This window comes from Acomys minous (genome assembly GCF_964271855.1).
Source record: "Acomys minous genome assembly, chromosome: 18".
Taxonomy (NCBI): domain Eukaryota; kingdom Metazoa; phylum Chordata; class Mammalia; order Rodentia; family Muridae; genus Acomys; species Acomys minous.
The window spans coordinates 48,628,634-48,649,298 of NC_140501.1; the positions used below are offsets into that span (position 1 = coordinate 48,628,634).

At 48.4% G+C, this 20,665-nt stretch overlaps 1 protein-coding gene across 3 annotated transcripts in view; it reads right to left on the reverse strand.

Annotated features, from left to right (window-relative positions):
* Nucleotides 1–2,813: 2,813 nt before the first annotated feature.
* GFRA2 (GDNF family receptor alpha 2) overlaps nt 2,814–20,665 on the reverse strand; it is a 92,003-nt gene continuing 74,151 nt past the window's right edge. For all 3 annotated transcript variants that reach the window (XM_084768135.1, XM_084768136.1, XM_084768137.1), the window contains 5 exons: nt 14,655–14,764; nt 13,811–13,951; nt 11,701–11,873; nt 5,313–5,366; nt 2,814–4,308 (listed from right to left, as the gene is read on the reverse strand). In XM_084768135.1, the coding sequence (XP_084624261.1) occupies nt 4,186–4,308; nt 5,313–5,366; nt 11,701–11,873; nt 13,811–13,951; nt 14,655–14,764 (601 nt within the window). In that variant the 3' untranslated portion in view covers nt 2,814–4,185. The remainder of the gene's footprint in view (nt 4,309–5,312; nt 5,367–11,700; nt 11,874–13,810; nt 13,952–14,654; nt 14,765–20,665) is intronic.

Below are 20,665 nucleotides of genomic sequence, written 5' to 3' on the forward strand. Positions count from 1 at the left end.
TACAGGCAGGTGGGTCTCCAAGCTCAAGGCCAGCCAGGTTTTACAGAGAAAGTTCCAGAGCAGCCAGGGCTACACAGAGAAGCCCTGTCTCAGAAAAAAAAATTATGCCATTCCTTGGCAAACTGGACCGGCAGTCCTTGTCCGTAATACTGGAGGTGTGCCTCAAGGAGCAGAAGACATGCCGGTCAGGAGAAGAACTGGCTTCTGTCCATCTCCGTCCATCTCTGTGCCTTTCCTCTCTCTTTCAGAGCTCATTTAGAGCTGAGAAGAACCAACCCAAGGGCTTGTCTAATATAACTTTGTAGATGAGGCGACCAAGGTTGAAGAAAATGACAAGATTCCCCATAAGAGACCAAACGGCTGCTTTCCACTGCTTTCACCTCCCACGAAGAATATCACCTGTCTTATTTGTCACTTTTGACTCCAAATGGCTTTGACTTTTCCTTAAAACTTTAATCATTTTCAGAAGATAAACACCAACCCCCACGGAGAATCATAAGAGTGGGAAACAGGCCATGAATACGTTCACTTGTATTAACATGGAGTGTGTGGTTTTATCCCCTGGCATCATCCTAGCTTTCTTGCTAGGGGCTACTTGACTGAAATCCACTCCACAAATTAGAAAATTCTGGACCAAAAATGTCTCCAGCCAGGAGGCAACCCTGAAACTTCGCTCTTCTGGGAGCAAAGGAAAGTCTGTCTCATTTCAGCGTTTGACAGTCCACGACTAGAAACCAAGATATATATATATACATGCATACACACACACACACACACACACACACACACACGTATGCATGCATAAAGAAGCAGCTTTGGAACAAAGTCAGGCTACAGCAAGTGGCATATCAAACCAGAGTGCCAGGGAACAGCAGGCCTGGCACTGGACAGCTGAAGCCAGACTCCACAGTGGGCATCTCAGCAGAAGGGGGCCATCTTGGCTTGCCTGCATCAGGAGGGTCTTTTGGACACATCAGGGCCTAAGATCCCATACAACACTTGTTTCCAGGAAGCAACAGTAAAATCGAGTTTGAGCTCATCCCCGGGAAGCCTGTTTTTCCTTTGCAAAGGCAGGCTTTGGGGACTCAGGAATTAAAGACAATGGCCCTGTGACTAGTTCCAACACAAGGCAGAGACTTGACTGTGAAGATTTCCACAAGGTCAGAGTGAGGCAGGCAACACTGCTCCCATGGTGTCCAGGATATTGAGTTCATGAACGAAGACCTTCTCATACCCCTACTGCAGGCTTCTTTAGCCCTTCAGCCTAGCCTGGCGCTGCAAGAAAGGAGGCCTGCTGAGGCAAGAGGCAACAGAAAGCTCACATCTCGGCTCTTGCCTGAGTATAACCACAAATGACAGATGTTCCCCCAGCAAGTGGGGAAGCTCTGAGAGGTAGCTTCAGACTTACCAAGGCCTTTGAATATCAAGGAACGTGAGCTGTGGCAGCCTTGCAGACAGATTCATTCCCTGGGTGAGGACAGGAGCCAGTAGCTAAAGATGCTAATGTCCTTATGTCTGGTGACTGAAGTAAGCACTCAGGGACCTAGGGTCATCACATAACCTCAAAGCAACCTAAACTTGCTCTATGTGGGTCCCTTCAGCCTGTTCCTGATCCTACCGTTTCTTTGCCTTTAACTGTCCCCAGCTTCCATCTCAGTGTCCAGGCCCCAGTGTTCCTCAGATGTTGGCTACTTTCTGCTCCAGTCTTCTTTGGGTCCCCTTCCAATTACGTTACCCTCCATTTCCCAGAGCTCTCCAGAAATTCCCTTCTAAACCTGTGCGGTCTTTGATGATCACAATACCCATGTGTTCTCAAGTGGCCATCACAGTAAGGCAGAGGGGGCAGGGAAGAGGGCTGGCTGGCTCGCCGTCCTTCCTCCAGCCTGAAGCTGGAGCATGACATGGCAGTGTCACTACTGTGAACAGATGTTACTAACATTTGTACAATCAGTAAGAGCCATTTGAGCAGAACCAGGACTGAGAAGCTGAAAATGACATCACCCAATGGGATGACAAGGCAGGTTCACAGGCAGCCCTGAAAATGGAGGCTAGTTTTTCCATATGTATATGTATATGTGTGTGTATATATGCATATGTGTGTACACACATATATGTATATACATATATACACATATATGTATGTGTATACATGTACATGTGTGTATATATACATATATATGATGCATATGTATATGCAGTCCCAGATCCAACTAGTGTCTGTGTGAAAAATAGAGAAAGATGGAAGAAAGGGAGAGAGAGAGGGAAAAACTGCTTGCTCTTTTGCATCTCGATCCCCAAACACTAAGAATCATCATCTTTTTATGGTGAGATTCAAGGATTAAAGGTCCAGTGACACATTACAGGTAGATCAGAAATCCTAAGGAGACACCACTACATTATATATAAGGTAGACAAGGCCACCCAGGCTGCTTAAAAACAAAAACATAAGCCAGAATTGATTGATGCCAGGGCATCTCTCTCAATCCTCCCACTTCACTTCTGTCTCCATTCTCTTCAGATCTTACGGCAAGAGACATCAGTCTTGACTGGGAAGGTGAGGCAGGAGGGGACAAGACCCCACAGACTCAACACAGCCCCAGATCCCAGACCCACCAAGTTAAAACATAATAATAATCTCCTATGTAAGGTCCATCCATCACCCATACCTGGACATGCAGGCCAGACACACCAGCACACACACACACACAAGCCAGCCAGCACATGCATCCACATATATACAAACATGCCCCAGGCGAGTGAGACCCTCAGGTGAGCATTCAGTAGGTGGTACTGGGCCAAGAACAACACACAGGTGGAGTCACATAGGAGTGAGGCACAAGGCAACTCGCTTCCTAGTACGTTTATTGGAGCTTGGTTAAGAGTGAATGCAATCGGGAATCCCCGGCCACAGCCCCATTAGCCCAACTGGACCAGAGCTCAGGGGGCCTGGTACCTTTCCTCCCATCATAGACAACATTATTAAAAAAAATAAATTTTACAATAATACATTTTCGCTCATCTGTAGGGTATTATTTCCATAGTTTTGTTTCTTAAAAAAAATCAAAGAAAGAGGAAATCACAGAATATATGGATATACACATATGTTGAGAAAGGAGGCCCAGTATGTACAGACAGTGGATGAATGTCGCAGAAATGAGGAAAGAGAAAGTAGAAACAAGGAGACGAGAGAAGGGGAAAGCTTGGGAGCCCACTGGAGTGTTAGAGTGTTAGTGGTCTCCCCAGCCCCATTCAAGAACCCTTCTCCCAAGGGAGACCCGCCTAATGGACCCACAAAAAAAAACAAAAACAAAAACAAAAACAAAAGAAAAGCCAACAGAGGATCATTTCTCTTTGACTTCAAGATTCCTGGCAAGAATGAGGAAGGTGCACCTTGGAGCTGGTGTCCTTAACCAAGGCTCGCTCCTTCCCCCAAAGGAGCTTCCTCCTGTTAGGGCTCCCAACCCCAGCTATGCTACAGGCACCTCGGCATGGAGCAACCATCGGGGTCCCCACTCCACACTCAGACCCACGAGGCCACATGGGGGCTGAGGGTGGCAGCAAACCATCTCCATCTTTGAAGCCAAGAGGAAGAGGTGACAAGGTCCTTGTGGCCAGCCCTGCTTCCTTGCTGAGACTCTCTGTGAGGCCCTGGGCAGGACCCCAGAGTAGGCAGCTGCAACTGTCCTTTCCCCAGTCCACATCAGGCACGGCAAAGTCACTTCCACAGTAGAATCTCATCTGGTCCAGAGAGAAAACACCAGTAGAGAGAAAAGAGTCGCTCCAGAGCCTTGAGCCCTCCTTGATGCTGGGTGTCCCTTGCAAGGGATCTCTGGGCAGGCTTCCTGCTGCCCGCCTGCTTGTCTGTTTGGTTTAGAAAAACTTCTCCAGAGAAGAAACTTGGGAGGAGAAAGGTTCGGAGACAACATAGGAAAAAAACTGTTTTTGCAAGGAAAGTGTGTTTGTATGTGTTTGTGTGTGTGTGTGTGTGTCTGTCTGTCTGTCTGTCTGTCTGACCTCTGTGTGTGTGTGCACACGTGTGTGTGTCTGTCTGTCTGTCTGTCTGACCTGTGTGTGCAAATGTGTGTGTGTGTGTGTGTGTGTGTGTGTGTGTGTGTGTTTCCATTTTGTCAGGCGGGGGTTCACATCTGGGTTGCTTGAAGAACTTTTGTGCTGGGTTCCAGTGGCCTACAAGGCCAAGGTCAGCATCAGGAGTGGGAGGGTGGTCAAGGCAGCCGACAGTCTGGACCTGCTGGAGCCTGAGTTAAGTCTGATGACCTTTTTACTCCCTGGGCTGATGTTTGTCGTGAGCTGGTCCAACGGCAGAGGAGGCACATACAAAATAAACAAAAGCCCATCAGCATCAGAAAGTTTGTGGTCAGACAAAGAAATGGACATACCAAAAAACTGTCTGTTCTGGGCCTGCCTCCCTAGCCACTCAGAGACCCTCTTGAGCCTCCCGGGCACTCTAAGGGTAGAGCTGTGCCTCTAGGGACAGGAGCAAATGATAGCTTCTCTCTTCTAAGCCTCAAGACTCTGGGCAGCAGTCCCCAGTAAACGAAGTGGCAGCCCCTACATTGGGAATGGTGGGGTGTGCCCCAGAGAAGAATGGGAAAATTGGCACAAGTTTACAATCCCGGCATTCGGCGGGGGTGGAGGCAGGAGTAGGAAAATAAGTTCAAGGCTAGCCCTGGGTACAAAATGAGTTCAAAGGCAGTAAGGTAAGATCCTATTTCAAAACCAGTAAACAAACAAAAAAAGACTTCAAAGAGATGAAGCTTCAGGTCCATACGGGCCTGATTACTGACAGGGAGGGGAGAAGGCCACCTTCACCCTGCTCCTGATGGCTAGGATGCTCTTCCCCCATCAATCACCCACCCTACACATCCAACAGAGCTTCTCCCTTTCAGAGAATCTTGCACCAGCCTTCTCCTCTGACCTGGGCTATCATCCTGGGTCTATGAGTCATTCCCACACTCCCAAACAAGAAGAGGCTTCTTCTAGAGTCTGGGTCTTTCTCTCCTTCTCTGCCCTGTAACCATCACAGAGCTAGAACTAAGAAAGTACTCAACCCACTTGTCTCAGAGGGACGTGTGAGAGGGCCTCTGCTCAGAATGACTGCTTGTCATGCACAAGGAGATGCCCACAGGCTCTGGCTGTGTAGCCTCTGCCGTGCCAGCAGAGTGAGTCCTTGCACACGTTCAAGTCAAGTCAGAAGTTCAGCTGACCCAAGGGCTCTAAGTTCAAAGGTCACCGAAAGAGCAGTTCCTCTGGGCCATCCTCAAGTACCCACCCCCCATTTTGTCCCCACTCACCTCTGCGAAGCACATGCTTAACTCTTTGGAGTTGTTGGCCTTTAGTCCTTGCTCCTACGGAAAGAAGGCATGACAGATTACCACGCTGCTTGGGTCCAGGTTTTATCCAGTGTTGTCACTTACTGTGAGCACTGGCTGGGTCTAATGTAGCACAAAGCACCCTGCTCCCTCTGAAACCCTTGCCGTTTTTACCCTGGCTCCTGCAGAAAACTTGGATCTCTGGTTTGCAGCATTCTGTGGTCACCAGCCATTCCACATCCCTGAACACTACTCACAACTCCCCAAAGGCAGAGAACACGTCTTTCCCTTGCGCTGAGTAGTGTTTGGCTCCTAACAGCAACTCAGCTAATGTTTTTACTAAGTGCATGCAAGTGCAAATGAATAAATGCCACAGAGAAAAAAATGGCCACTGGGCACCAGCTCATCATTGGCCATTGCTGCTGGAGAGCTATGGAGGAAAAGATTAGCAGCCCTCATCTGAGGTCAGGAGAGAAGAGAGCTGTGGTTAATTAGTGATGCCTGTCACTAACATTAGGGATTTGGCAACTGTGTTTGGCCATTTCCACCCAAACAGATGTGTGCACCTGGGCAATGCATAGACGCCATGAGGGATGAGAGAAAAGTCAGGTTTAGTATTGAGCCAGTTACCTTGACGTAACTAGTTTGGCAGCAGAACCAAAGGATGTTCACAACATCACAAAGGATGTTCTGTTACCAACCCTGTGATAGAGACCCGTCAGAACAAACTACAGACAACCACAGACATGGAGCGTCTATCCTGGCTTCAGATAGCTTAGTTCTCACAGCAATTGTGAGGACACTCTGTCCACGAGAAGCACCTAGGAAGCCCTAGAAATTATGCAGAAGTCACTATTCTTGGCCAGATTTATCAATAATCTCTTGGACACTAGGCCACCGATCATCCCGGGCATCTGGTCAACTGAGTGAGGCCCCAGCTGTCACACTGAAACCAAGGCCAAGAGAGTCTGGTGATAATCCAGACTGGAGGAAAAAGAAGAATCAGACCCAGGAGGAACCTGCTTAAGACTACAGTGTCCCCACTGTCCCCAGGTGGCACGATCTGGCCCAGCCAAGCCACCAACTGCTAGTCTCTTCAGAGAGTCATGGGCTTTAGCCCTTGAATCCCCAGCAACGAGCTTCTCCTCCTCAAGGCACAGCGCCACTCTAGCCACACTCTGGGCAGCCACTGCAGAGAGAACATGTCACCTCCTCTCAGAAGCTGTGCTGTCTTCACAGTCTCCCACCTGGCACCCTCTGCTACACTAAGCCTCAGCATGTCACATCTGTCCTTCCTGTGTACCACCAAGAATCTACTTGCACCCAGCATCACTTTTGATTCTAATTATCAGGTGTGGCAAGCCTGGCCTGCCTTCTGGGGTTCCTTGGCTTAGTCCTGTGTCCTTCCCCACCCCTTTCTATGTTCACTGAATATGGAACCCATATAAATCCCAGAGTCAGGCAGCCCCATAGGATTCAAGATCCTTGTCTCATTCCAATCAAAGGTACCCTGTCTTTCTTTTATTCGTGTATTTTAGAGGTACTCATAAAATAGTTTTAAAATAGTCTGTTGCCTTAAGAAAAATAAGAGCTAAGAGAACCACTCACATAAACAATTAGCTAAGGTGGGGCAGCCAGAGCGCTCCGTGACTGGACAGATGCAAATGCAGATGTGGAAAAAGCTAACTCCTGACAGCCACCAGAAGCATGAAAAAAAAAATCAGGTTCAGGTACATACAGAAAGGGGCCCCCACACCTGCACATTTCACCCTTCTAGAACTTTCTCCCAGGGAGGTCCTTTCTACCCACTAAGTTAGCAGGAAGTCCCCAGGCTACCTCCCAAAGCCAAGCCTTGAAGTCCGAAGAGTCTCTCTGGTTTGGTCCACACATTAGTGACTATGTGGGCAGCCTGCTGGGCAAGCAGAGGGAGCCAGCTCCCTCCTAGGCCTCATCCCCAGCCTTAAGCCTTTGGCTGTCTCTCTCACTTGTATGCTTTCTTTTCAAGCCTGGGACTATGAGTGTCACAGGACTCTTCCAATAGGCCTTCCTGTATTCCCCCCTTGCCAATCTCCACCCGTTGTCAGAAACCCCTACAATCTTGGCTCCAAGCAAGGTCAGAGTTTATCAAGATCTCGCCGCTCATCCCTTTCTGCCTATTTCACATATACAGGACCCACTCCTCCCCACACAGCTGTATTTCTTCCAGGTCAAAGCCATGGGTCTGTATATGTTTCCATTTCAGGCGTTTGCAGCCAGATTGACTGTCATGACTGTCAACGATGCTGCGTATGGCACAATATGCAAACATCCTAAGTCATCTGCTTGGCCCTTTCCTCTGCCCACCACACCCTTGTTTACTCCAAACCATGGACTCGGACTCAATGTCCCTCTAATTCCTGCAGGCCTGCCAGCAGCTTTTCCCTTGCTGGCTAGTCCTCAGCTTACACTGCCACACAATACAAGCCCTCTTACCCTAAACCCCTGTCTGTCCCACTCTTATGAAGAAGAGGGTACTGGTTGATTGAGGTTCTCAGTCTCAGTGGCAAGGATAGAGTGATATGCAGTTAGTTTTTTTTTTTAAGAAGCAAAGGCATGTGCCAACGTGTATACCAGTCCCATGCTTCAGTCCCACTGGGCCTGGGAGAAAGACCCACACAGCAATCACACAGCAAGAGGATGGGATGGATAAAGAGAGAGAAATGTCACTGCGTGCAATGTCTGCCTCAGACGTCAGGTGAGGGCTGCTAGAGCAACCCTCTAAACCTCTTTCCAATTGTCCAAGAGGTGATGGGGCAATCTCCTGCCTCAGACTTCAGAAACAAAAGTCTTGGTTATCAAAGACTGGCCCGCCCATAGGGTGGAGGGAAAGACAAGGACATTTACACAAGGTTCAGATATGGACAGATCCTGAGGCTGGAGACCACCTCAGAACATACCAGAAGTTCTCAAAGTTCCAGAGCCAGAAGGCCACATGAAGGGGGCCACTGTTGGGTTGTCTTTAATAAACAGCCTGAGTCTACATAAGATAGGCTGGACAAAGTACCAGTACCAGTTCGGCACTGCCATATGCTATATAAATTCCTGCATCCCAGTCCTGCAGGCCTCCAATAAGAACAAGAGTTCTCAATCCCACATCCACTTTTTGGGCAAAGCATGCTTGAGAGTGGGGAGACACAAGGCAACTAGAGGCCCAGGTCTCGGCTCTGCTCATGTAGCCACATGAGGCCACAAACAAGCTATTGCCCACCCTAGGACCCTCCATTTAGGAAAGGGATGTTAAAGGATCCTTGCAGTCTTAACATCTAGACCTACTCGCTGGGTTCCCATCAGGCTGCTATCTCTAGGGGCCCCTTGAGTTTCCCCAAGGAAGGAGAGCTAGATGAGGGAAGATAGGAAACAATCTTCCAAGCTGTATTTTGGAGTGCATAGGTGTCCCCCAATTCTGACCTGAGCATCCTGCTCTGACCTCACTCAGGGACTCTTTATAGTCATGTGTTACTGAACTCTCATGGACAGTATCAGGACCACCATAGACACCATCAGTCAGAGAGATCGCAAATTTCAGTGATAGACAGGAGAAGGGTGTAGGGTGGGAAGAAGCAGACCACTCAGGCCAGCCAGCCCCCAGCTGAGCCAGGACAGAGCAGCTTGGCCTGGGTGAAAGAGGTTCCCTAAAAAGATGCCAGCCGATGATGCAAAAGCACTCTTTTTGCAATCCTGAGCAGAAACTCGGAAGAATGGCATGCAGATCTCTCCTAAGGACCTGATCTTCTTCCTTGTCATCTAGAGTGGCTGTCCACAGTATCCTGTTCAGTGACATAGTCAATGGGTTCCAGGTTGACAATCCCTGTGGCCACACCTGCAAGAACCACTTGTTAAAGAGCATCCCACTCTGCCGACCCACCCCGCGCAAGCTTTCTAAACTCAGTCTTTGAGCAGCATTCTCAGTATACAATGCACTTTCACACCATCTCCCATACAGCTAGCTCGTCCATCATCTCCCCTGGAATCAAATCAAGACTAAGACATGCACCCCCAGATTGAAGCCTTTGAAAGCCCATGTTGTGGGGGCAGGGTGACTAAGCAAGGTTGCTTTAGCAACCAAAAACACAAGCAAACCAACTGGGATGGGGGCGGGTGTCCATGAGATGACATGGCCAGTAAAGGTGCTTAATGTGCAAGCCTGCCAACCTTGGATTGAGCACCAGAATCCCACACAGTGGTGGAAGGAGACCTCTACATATGTGCTATGGCAGGTGCACCTGCGTATACACATCATACACAGCAGGGTCACAAAAACAGTAACTGGTTGATCAGTATGTAAAGAGTTGATCTTTCTAAGGAGAAAGAATGAGACTGGGAGTTATTAGACACTGAAGAGGGCTCCACCACAGCACTGAGTTTCTCCATGCCCAGAGGAATCACAGGGAGGGTATAGCAGCAACAGCCTTCTACTGATGTGGTTCTTCTACAGGTGAACTATCCCCAAGAAACTTGGGGTCAAGGGTAACCTCTGGGGTCATGTAAGGCATAGAAGTGAATCTTGCCTGAGCCTGGTATTCTGGCAGGTGACACAGCTCTAACCAACCTAGTTGTCAACCACATTAGCATGATATTGAGTGGATGCTGTCTATGGAATGGGGACCTGAGCCCTCTCTCAGCAGCCGTTCAGGTATGCCCAGTGCAATGAGGAGGTAGCTAAAGCTGACATGGCCACCTGCATCCAAATCAGGGAGGGTGACTTAATGGAGGAAGGCAGTAACAGAAAAGCTCCAACTGAACGCATTTACAGGTAACTGTCACTGGTAATGAGACCCCAGCAAGGAGCAGAAGGAACAGAGGGTCCCTAAGCATGAGGGTCACCAACACAGAGCTGTTCGAGTTCTCTTCTTGGTGCTATGAATGCTACATTCTACTTGTTGGAGAAGCACACCACCCACCATCTCAGGTCCTCCCAAGCCTTCTAAGTAGGCTTAGCCCTAACCCATTTTCTCCAGATCCCAGTAATGTATTCAGCAAGTCACTCACTGTCAACTGCCTGCAACATCTCCTGTTCGTTCTACACATACCTTACTGTTTACCTCCTGCTCATTTTGACATTCTACACTAGATTTTCTTCCGAATATTTTGTTCTAGGTGTTTGTGTGTGTGTGTGTGTGTGTGTGTGTGTGTGTGTGTGTGTGTGTGTGTGTGCGTGCGTCTGTGTGTCTGTATGTCTACATGAGTGTGAGTAAGTAGGCATCTGACCTGCTTAGAATCAACCTCTTTAGCAGATAAGCTATTATAGTGAAGGATATCATTGTTTGACCCTCAAGGTCATAAAGATGGTATGTCTTAGTTGGGGTTTCTCTGGCTATGATGAAACACCATGACCAAAAAGCAAGTAGGGGAGGAATGGGTTTATTTGGCTAACACTTGCACATTGTAGTCCATTTAGCCAGGACAGGAATTCAAACAGGCCAGGAACCTGGAGGTAGGCACTGATGCAGAAGCCGTGGAGAAGTGCTGTTTGCTCCCTACAGCTTGCTCGGCCTGCTTTCTTATAGAACCTAGGACCACCAGCTCAGGGATGGCACCACCCACAATAGGCTGGACCTTCCCCTATCAACCACTAATTAAGAAAACGCTCTACAGGCTGACCCACAGCATGATCTTATGGAGGAATTTTCTCAATTGAGGTTTCTTCCTCTTAGATGACTATAGTTTGTGTCAAGTTGACATAAATCTAGCCAGCACACTGTACATTCCATTACAGTATCAACCTCATTCACCATTGTTTCCCTAGAAGCTCATATAAGACCCAGTATGCACTGAGTCTGTAAGCCACATGGCATGGATGGATGGGTGCATGGATGCATGGATGCGTGGATGCATGGACATCCAATGGACAGTATAAATTTTGCAGTCAGATGAAGGAGGCTTGAAATTCATGCCACCAACAATCAGTAGCATGATTTTGCGCATGTCATCTAAGACTTCTGGGTCAGTTTCCAGAATGTTGAATAAGAATGTTGTCACCTCATTGTGAATTCAATAGATGAGAACTGCCAGAAAAATGGCTGATAGTTAGCAGACAGTAGATGTGTGGTAACTATTACATTTCTCTTGTGCCCGGTATGTCTAATACAATACTGTGGCAACACGTGTTTTCACATTTGCAAAGAAAGTGCCTAAATGAATAAAGAGGGTTTTTTTTAATGTTCTTTCCAAACTCCCTGCCCCTTAGGCTCCTAATCTCAAAGAACCTTCGGTGTTTCTTCAATGGCCCCAGTTGAGTGGTTTCTAAAATCATGTCTAAAACAATGGTGCATTTCAAGATCTTGAGCCATCCCAAGCTCCAGCTCCCAAGGTTCCGAGGTACACTCCTCACCTGGATAGACGTGCAGGTGGTAATGACACTGGTCCCCAGGCTGGTGCTATCACTGAGGTCATCTGGCAATGAAGGTGTCTTTTCCACCCGGGGGGCCTGGGTAGCTGGAAATGAGGGGCCTTTGGGAGACATGTTCACATCTGTGCCATTGCCAAAGGCCTGAATGGCATTTCCTGGAGAAAGGACATATGGAAACAGCAAAATCAGAACCCACTGCCATGATTCCTGCCTCAACTTCCTTCCTAACTACGGCTCTCTCAAAAGAGCCTGGAAGCTGAAGACAAAATGGTAGGGTGTTAGAATTTGACTTTGCTAAGGCTCTTTTCAGACTTAAAATGATCTCTCTGTTGGGGAGGAAGATAGAAGAGGAAATCTAGAAAAGACAGAAAAACCAAAATGGAAAGAAAGTGACATGATGAGAATTGCTACAAAGAAAAGGAGAGGGGAGCCCTGGAGAGACAGTTGGCCAAGGCAAGAAGAGGGGAACATCTTAGTGGTCAGCACTGAAGACCTATCTTGCAGAAGGTCCCATTCTCAGCTCCCTAGGCACAGGGTCTTCCAGGTCCTTTGCCAATTCAAGTACTACCTGATCCCCACCACAAACTCAGACATATTCCCTCTCCACATCACTGACTTTTCCTGGACAACCACCAACTAACATTAATCCAGTGAAAAACCCTAATTAGGCTTCGTGGACAAAATCATCCCTAAAACTCAACAAGTGTCTACAGAAATCTCTACCTCAAAGTCATTCTGTGTTGTTGTGGACTTCGTGTGTCTCCCTATTATCAACAATGCTTCTCTCCCCTTTATTGCCAGTACTAAAGGTGTCTTCTATACCTAAGTCTTCCAAAGCCGAACCTTAGGCGGCAGTAGCTCATGGTGCCTCCCTACCCACTCACTGGAAGTCAGAGGAGACTACCTCACAGATATCTCATGATTCCACCTCTAGTCATTATCCCCAGGTCATCACTGTCTTCTTCCTGAGGCATGTGCTACAGCGTGGGAGTCCCAGTATTAGGTCATCCCTCAAGTCATATCTATAACTGCAATAACATCTACGCCACAGCTAGGTTGGGCTGGATTCCAACACCAAGTGCTGGTCATGATTCTTTAACCACCCACCACCATGACTTTCAAGAAAGGAAACACAAATGCCTTCATATCTGCAGGAGGAGTACACTGTGTTCTAGTCCAGATACATGCTACCCTGGTCACCTTCAGTGCTATGTGACAAGACTCTCTGCATCCTCCTCATCACTCTATGTTCTTCTAGGGAGTCCTGAAACCCTGTCAGAGCAGACTTTTAAAACGACTAACACCCAGCTACCCTCAAGAGATACAGCCTCTGGGAAGCTTTGAGCCCTCCCTTGTGCGGGAGGACTTGGGTATCTGAACTCTGACACCGTAGAGAACTGTACCCTACAACTTCCATCTGTGCTGGGATCACAGTCACCTCCTCGGTTTACCTTATCTACCTACACCTCCTTTAATGACAGGCACTGGAATCTATCTCTGAATCCCCAGTGCCAGACACAAGGGTAAGAAAAAGAGATAGATGGATAGAAGGAAGAAAGGATAGAAAGTAGGATGATGTGTGCAGGTGGCATCATCAGCAAAAAAATGTCAGGCTGGAAAGACCAAAGGCAGGCTGGATTTAACTGTGACCTCTTCTCCCTATAGCCTTTGGGCCAACAGTTAAACGTCCTTTTTTTTTTAAGTCACCAATTACAAAAGGAAAGACCCGCTACATTGAGAGGGTGCCTGTGGTCCTCTTGAGAAAACTCGGTCTCCAAGGGGAACTGGCTGATGCTGTCAGAAGAGCCAACTAAATTCCTTCTGTCTTGACTTTCCACGGGCTTACAGACTCTGGTGACAGACTCAGGGCAGCCCTTCAATGGTTCTGGTATGAAATCTCCAAGAGCTCAAAACTTCAGGTCTCTGTAGCGAGACCTGTAGGTGCAGAAGAGCCACAGGTATTATTGGCCATCCCAACAAGATGAGAGGAAAATGACCAGGGCAGCTCCAGGTTCCCTCCCAAGTAGCAGAAATGTCTGCCAGGTAGGAGACAGAGGGACCTGAGGCCGTGGGAATGTTTTTCCAGACTTACGGAGGCATGGGTTTTCTGTAAAGTCCCTGAGGAACTTCTCGCACTCTTCTTCCATGTTCCCACTACCACGACAATTGCACCAGGGAGACACCACAATGCCGGTCGGGTTGGAGTCCACATAGTTGGGCGTCATATCAAACCCTGGGAGGGAGAAAGAGGAGGAAAAGAAGATGCATAGGCACAGGAGGACAAAGGTCCTGCCTGTCTTCCCACCTGTCCATCCCCAAAAGACACACAGATACCCCAACTTACAATCCTAACTCTGAGCACAGTTACCCCTGGTGACTATGGGGGGTCGGTCAGCAAGAACAGAATGGCCAAAGGCCTAGAGAGCCATCAGCCTGTGTCATCAGGAGAGCAGAAAAGACCCCAGCAGCTCTGGCCCCGCCTTCAGTTTTCCTTGCTTTCTATCACACAAACATACAGAGTGATTCTTCTAGATTCAAAGAGATGAAGGCTTCCATTCCAGGCTGGATCTCAGTGCTAGCATGTACCAACCAAGGGAACATGGTCAAGGAACTCAATTTCTCTTAAGCATCAGTTTCCTTGCCTGTGAAATAGAACTATCAATTGCTCTTTAGTGAAAGCTCCAATATAAGAGTCCTCACTGACTGCTTAAGCAGTACCCAGAAGGCTATAGCTTAATTTCCAAAACCCTGTAATAGAGAAACAGGGCGCCACTCCTGATAAGGAGGCGGCCCTCCTCTGCTTTCCCCACGTGCTCTGTCTGAATCTGCCTCAGGCAAGGTTGTGCTGTCAGTCTCTTCTGCCAGCCTTGGGCTGGGCTGCAGCAACCCCACCCACTTCAGCGAGGCGGGAGGGAGGGATACATGGGGGAACTCACCAATCATGCCAGCATAGGAGCCCAGACACGCCTGGTAGTTGTCCGAAGGGCAGCTGGTCAGTGTCCGGTAGGAGGCTCGGCAGTTGGCGTGGAAGTCTGCCAGGCGGGACCTGGTGTTGGGAAAAGACCCAAGAAGGAAAGAATTTAGTCTGGCAGCCTGCTCCAGCCTCCTCCACACCACCTGGGGCACCGAAGCTCCAGACTGCAGATTCTAGAACCTGATGAAGGCGGGAAAGGGGGAGTAGGAAGTGAAGAGTGACCTAGAGCCAGGCATAGCACATTTTTTATGTGCATTAGTGTGAAGGTATAAGATCCTTTGGAACTGCAGGACAGTTTTAAGCTGCCATGTGGTTGCTGGAAATTGAACCTGGGTCCTTTGGAAGAGCAGGCAGTGCTCTTATCCACTGGGCCATCTCACCAGCCTCCAGGTATATCACAATTTTAAAAAAGCCCAAGCCATGCACCATTAATATCATCACTTAGAGGGATAAAGCATAAGTTTGAGGCCAACCTGAGCAACATGGTGAGTCCCAGGCCAGCCTGGAATAAGATGTGAGACCTGTCTCAAAAAAGAGCAAAACCAAAGCTCAGAGACAATTGGGCAAAAGGGACTATAAAAAAAGATGCTGGCAATGCTCTCTAAGTGGATCTTGCTATCAGAAAAATAGAGCGGAGGGAGGGGGTGTGCTGGTCAACAGTACCCAGGACCAGGGAGGGGAACTAGGTTCCATTTGCTGACAGTTGAGGTCTTGGAGAATGTTGGCCAAATCCTGGAACACAGTGCTCTTCCCAACCCAATGTGGATCCAGTGATCCTTACCCTAGCCTGAAGCTCAAAAATTCTGGACTCAGAGAGAAGGAGTCTTCTTAGGGTGAGACGTCTCCTCATTCTTGCATCATGTCAGAGCAAAGGCCAACAGGCTGCCCCTCTCCTGCCTCCCCAGGCTCACCAGGCAGAGCCCACCTTTTAAAGTTTTCTCTTCATGGCCTAGCATGCCATCCCCCGTTGCCGTCAGTAGCTGTGACATTGCTTTGTAACCACCTGTGCTACGGCTCTGCCACACTCAGCCAGGAGTAGGTCCAGGCTTTTCTCTACCCCAGCCTTAGAGGTGGGGCTGTGACACAAAGTCTAACACCCTTCCTTTTCCCTCTTGCCCTACTGCTCTGGCCACAGAGGTATCCATCCGCCTGGACCAGGAAGGATGCTTCCCTTCCTGTGTCTAAGACAACTATGCCCTCCTATAGGAGAAGGTCCTGCCTATGTAACCTCATTTATCAGCTCATCTGAGTCTTTGACAATGCAAAGAAAGCCAAGTCCCACTGACATTTGGACCTCACACCTCTGGCTTCTGCAACTGTAGAGAGTCTATTTCTGTCTTAAGCTACATAACTTGGGATATTCAAGTCCATCCCTTGGGAGACGCTATAAGATTTTCAAAAACTCCACTTTGGTCTACATTTTAGTCTTCCTCCAGAAGGAAGCAAAGGCAATGGGAGATGATGATGGCAGAATGGAGCTCCTAAAGATTTCTACATTGTGAGCAATCACTGGTTAGCATATTCCCGATGACATTGTTTAAATGCCTCCTCTGACTCAAATGCTTGCATCCATTTCAACTCCATATAGGCATGTATAGAATCTGTCTCCAACTTCCTGCATCCCCAAGGCTACCCACGTCCTTCTCCACAGAGGTATTTTCCCATACGGCACATGGATTTGTCCTCTTTCTCAGTGCAACTACACAGAAAATCTGGACCAGGCAACTCAATAGCACAAAGACTTGCTGGCATCACCTTGTTCAGTCTCTTCAATGAGAACATCCATCACCAACATGGCAATTTTACTTCTTGCTTCATCCATGTCCTCCAATGCCCTGTTAAACGTGGGATGCTGGCTATCCCTCATTCTTGCTCCAGCTGTGTTGCATCACATCCCCTGCCGTGTGGCTGGCAGGGTCAAGGTGTGAATGATAAGCATGTCAACATGGCATCAGAAGGGAACCCCAGTAACATGTTCAAAGCAGCATGCTCCCCACCCCACTGCCCCAGATTAGGGCTCAGGGCTTTAGTGAAATGTCACCATCTACACACTTCCTTACAAAAACAGCATGATCTGCCCAAACCTGATCTAAGAGTTCCAACTAGACCTGCAGCTGTTGGAAACCTCCTCCACTGCTCCAATCATCCCCAGCATCCAGAGCAGATGCCTCCTCTCTAACAGTTCTGGCTCTGAGATCAAATGACACTGGAAACCCTGCGTATCTTTTGTCTGGGCTTTTGCAGTCCAAGGAGCCTTTCAAAATGTCACCAACTCAAAGGCTGGAGAAAGAGTGGAAACACAACTGACAGAATATGAGAAAGGTCCTTTAAGGAAACTAGGACATTTCCCTAGTAAACCAGAGACCATCCAGGAACTGCAGGAGAAGTGGGGATGAAATCAAAGGAACAGAAGGTGAAAGAGTACAGACCCCTCCAAGGGTTGTGGCTAGAGGTGCTTCTGAGCTGGCAAGAAGGAAGCCAGTCCAGCTGCTGGGAGAGCCACCTTTCACATGGCGGTGCTCAGTCCCTTCCTCTATCATGTGACCTGGGGTTCCCTAGCCATGTCTCTGTAGTCAGTGTCCCCACTTAAACAGGAAGCTGTGCCCGCCCAGAGCTTCAATACAATGGCGAGAGATACTGGACAAAGCCACCAGTGGAGATAGGAGTCATCATCTTCGTTGCCTCCTCCCCAGCACTGTGGCTGGGTCTGGCAAGTGCAAACAGGAAATGGCTTTTCCTGACCCACGGAGAAGAAAAACACATCACTTTATCCTGTGCGGGAACTGTGAGCATGCCAAGGGAAAGGAGGGCTCCAGAGGCAGCTTGCTGGATCCCAGGAAGACCCTGCCCCCTCTGAACTCACCGACCCCTTCCATGCCATGAAGAACACTGGGGGAGGGGAGAGGAGCCCAGGCCCTGGAAACTAGAAATGTGCACAGAGCCCCCAAGGCCAGTCCCCAAGGTAATGTACAGGGGGAAACACTATCTCAATCCCGTGTGGCTCCAGACTGTCCTAGGAGAAGTCTGGTGGTTAGCGCCAGGACCCCAGACCTGAAACTGTTCAGAGTAAAGGGAAAGGGAGGGCATGGGTTTGGGCTGACAGTTGGTGAGGGGAACGGCAGGGAAGGGAAGCAGTTAGGCCTTCTGTTGCCATCCTCGCCACTCGCAGCATCAGAGCAGTTTGGCAAGCAAAAGGGACAAATGGGGCCATTTAGGAGGTTGCCAAGCCCAAGTCTCCAGGAGGCCTTTGATTGCTCAAGTTTCTTTCTGCCTCTCAATCCGTGATAAACCCACAGCCGTGGCCTTCCTCTGCCAGGACAAGAGACCAAGTGGAGTCAATTTCCTTCAAGCCCTTTACATACTCCAACTCCAAGACAATGAGAACCAAGCCCACGAGCACTCCAGCCCAGCCCATTGTAAGTGGGGTACCAGCTGGTGATCTCCACCTCCTCTGGGGCAAACTGTCACTCATCCTCCATACCCTGGGATGTCACCGGTCGGTCTCTTGGGTTCTGTTCCTGACGCCCAGAGCGGATCTTTGCTGACCTCTACTTTTAAGCGCTCCCTCTTCCCCGCCACAAAAAGAGATGCTGTAAAGAAGTCGTGAGAGTGGAAAACAGACAGATAACCAGAGAGAAAGGAGAAGAGAGCCAGCATGTACACAAATCAAACTGCTCTTAATTGAGCTCAGGAAAGCAGGTGATCGTCCCAAAAATCACAAGCCCTCTTTGGGCCTGGTTCATAATAGCTGTAGCCTATTCAATCACAGAGAAGCAGCAGAAGAGAAACACTTGACCCTAATTAGATGGAAAGGTGGCCGTATTAGATGCAGTATGCTCATTTCATTTGAATTTCAGATGAATGTGTGAGGTTGTTGTTGTTGTTGTTGTTGTTGTTATTATTATTATTATTATTATTATTATTATACATATCAGACATACTTATACTAAAAAAAAGCTTTGTGAATCTGAAATTCAAATTTTACTGGGAATCCTATATTTTTATCAGTTAGGACAGGTGACCCTGCAAAAGGAGAAAGAGCAGAGCTGGGTATGCAGAAAGCAACCCACACACAACACCCACCCAGATTTGGGAGGCGGGGCACTTCTCAAAGTGTGGTAAGCAGACTGTCAGTGGCCAGAAATTGTTAGACATACAAATTCTCTAGGCTCCTTCCCAAATACACCCTCCCTGAAATTGCAGCAACAGAGTTAGGAATGTCTCTATCAGGCCTCCAGATGATAGGGTAGCAGGCTCCAGTCTGAAGTGTGGCAATCTACACAGGCTGCTGAGTTGGGCTTGTGGGTGCCTAGCAGATCCTGCCTTCTGGCCTCTGCTTTAAATATCCTTGCTTTATGCCCCAGCTGTGGAGGAAAGAAAACCCTAGGGGGGTTGTGGTTGCATCAAGAATGTGTGTACTTCTATACACATGTATATGCACAGGTATGTGTAGACACATAGACACACAGATACATACACACACACACACACACAGAGAGAGAGAGAGAGAGAGAGAGAGAGAGAGAGAGAGAGAGAGAGAGAGAGTTCTGCATCCAAAGAAACACACAGGACACCATTATATGGACATGCTCTTCTAACTGCTTTGTGTGAGATGTTACCCAAAAGAAAGGGCACATGTTCCTGTTTTATTAGTGACACTTTGTCTTGGCCCAGGCTATAACACCTTTCCAAGTCTGCTTGCGAGTGCTACATTGAGTCTGAAGTGCCCCCATGAGCTCCTGCTTTGGGTGCAGGCTCCTCAGCAACAGGTGCTATCTAGGGGGACTGTGGAGCCTTAGAAGGTGGGACCTAGCAGATGATTGAAGGCAAAGATTTGAAGGTTTTAGTCTGATCCCCTAATTCCGGCCACTCCCTGCTCTTTGCCCATCAATGAAGTGAGAAGCCTCTACCACATGCAGTCACCGTGAATTCTGCCACGCCCTCCCCTGCCTCAGCAGATAGACTGAGACCCTCACAAATCATGAGTGAAAATAAAGCTTTCTTGTCATAAACTATTTCTGTCAGATGTTTCGTCACAGTATCACAAAGAAACTGACACAGGAGGTGAATTTCTCCTCCAGATGCCCAGAACTTTCCAACAATGGCCAATGCTTGTCTTCTGGCTTGCAGTTCTTTCATCTATCAAATTGTACCTGCTATGTGGCTAGAATGTAAGCCAATGTAAACCAATCAGTTAATTTTTAACCTAGTTGCATCTCTGCTAGTTAATTTTTTTTATTTGACTATTACTTAGCTTCACTCTCTGATACTGTAAGGCTTCTGCTGGCCAAGCTTGAAGCAATCAGGGGAAAATGCACGCTACGGAAAGGTGACACAGAAGCCTAGGGAGATGGCTCAGCAGGCACAGTGCTTGCTCATGAGCAAGAGGACCCGCTGCCAATCCCCAGCGTCCATGTAAAAAAACTAGGCATGGTGACACATGCTTGTAATTCTAGGGCTGGGAATACAGAGGCAGGGGGATTCTTAGGCCTCTAGCCAAGGGCCAATGAGAGACTCTTTGTCAGATGAAGGGCAGCAGTGTCCGTGATTACAACGACACCTGAGCTCATCCTCTGGCTTCCACATGAACACAGGTGCACCGCCCCCAGTCATCCCCAAAACAGAGACACACATTTTAAAAAGAATAATAATAACAAGATTAATTAATTTTAAGAAGTTTCCCTGGGAGCCCACTATTTCACTAAAGCTACCACACCCAGGCCAACCTCGCATGGACCCTGACTGGCAACACCTCAACCCCGGCCAGCTGCAACCTTTCCCCTGCCTCAGGAACACTCTCCAGCCAAATTACCGCACACAGTCCAATGCAAAGCTGATCTAAGGCAGTTTTACCCTTCTGCCATCCCAAGAAGCCTGCTCCAGCAAAACTATTACTTAAGACAGAACCGAGACAAGCAGCCCATCCCCCGCAACTGTACAGCTGCCACCCACTACTCTGAGTCTTCTGCCACC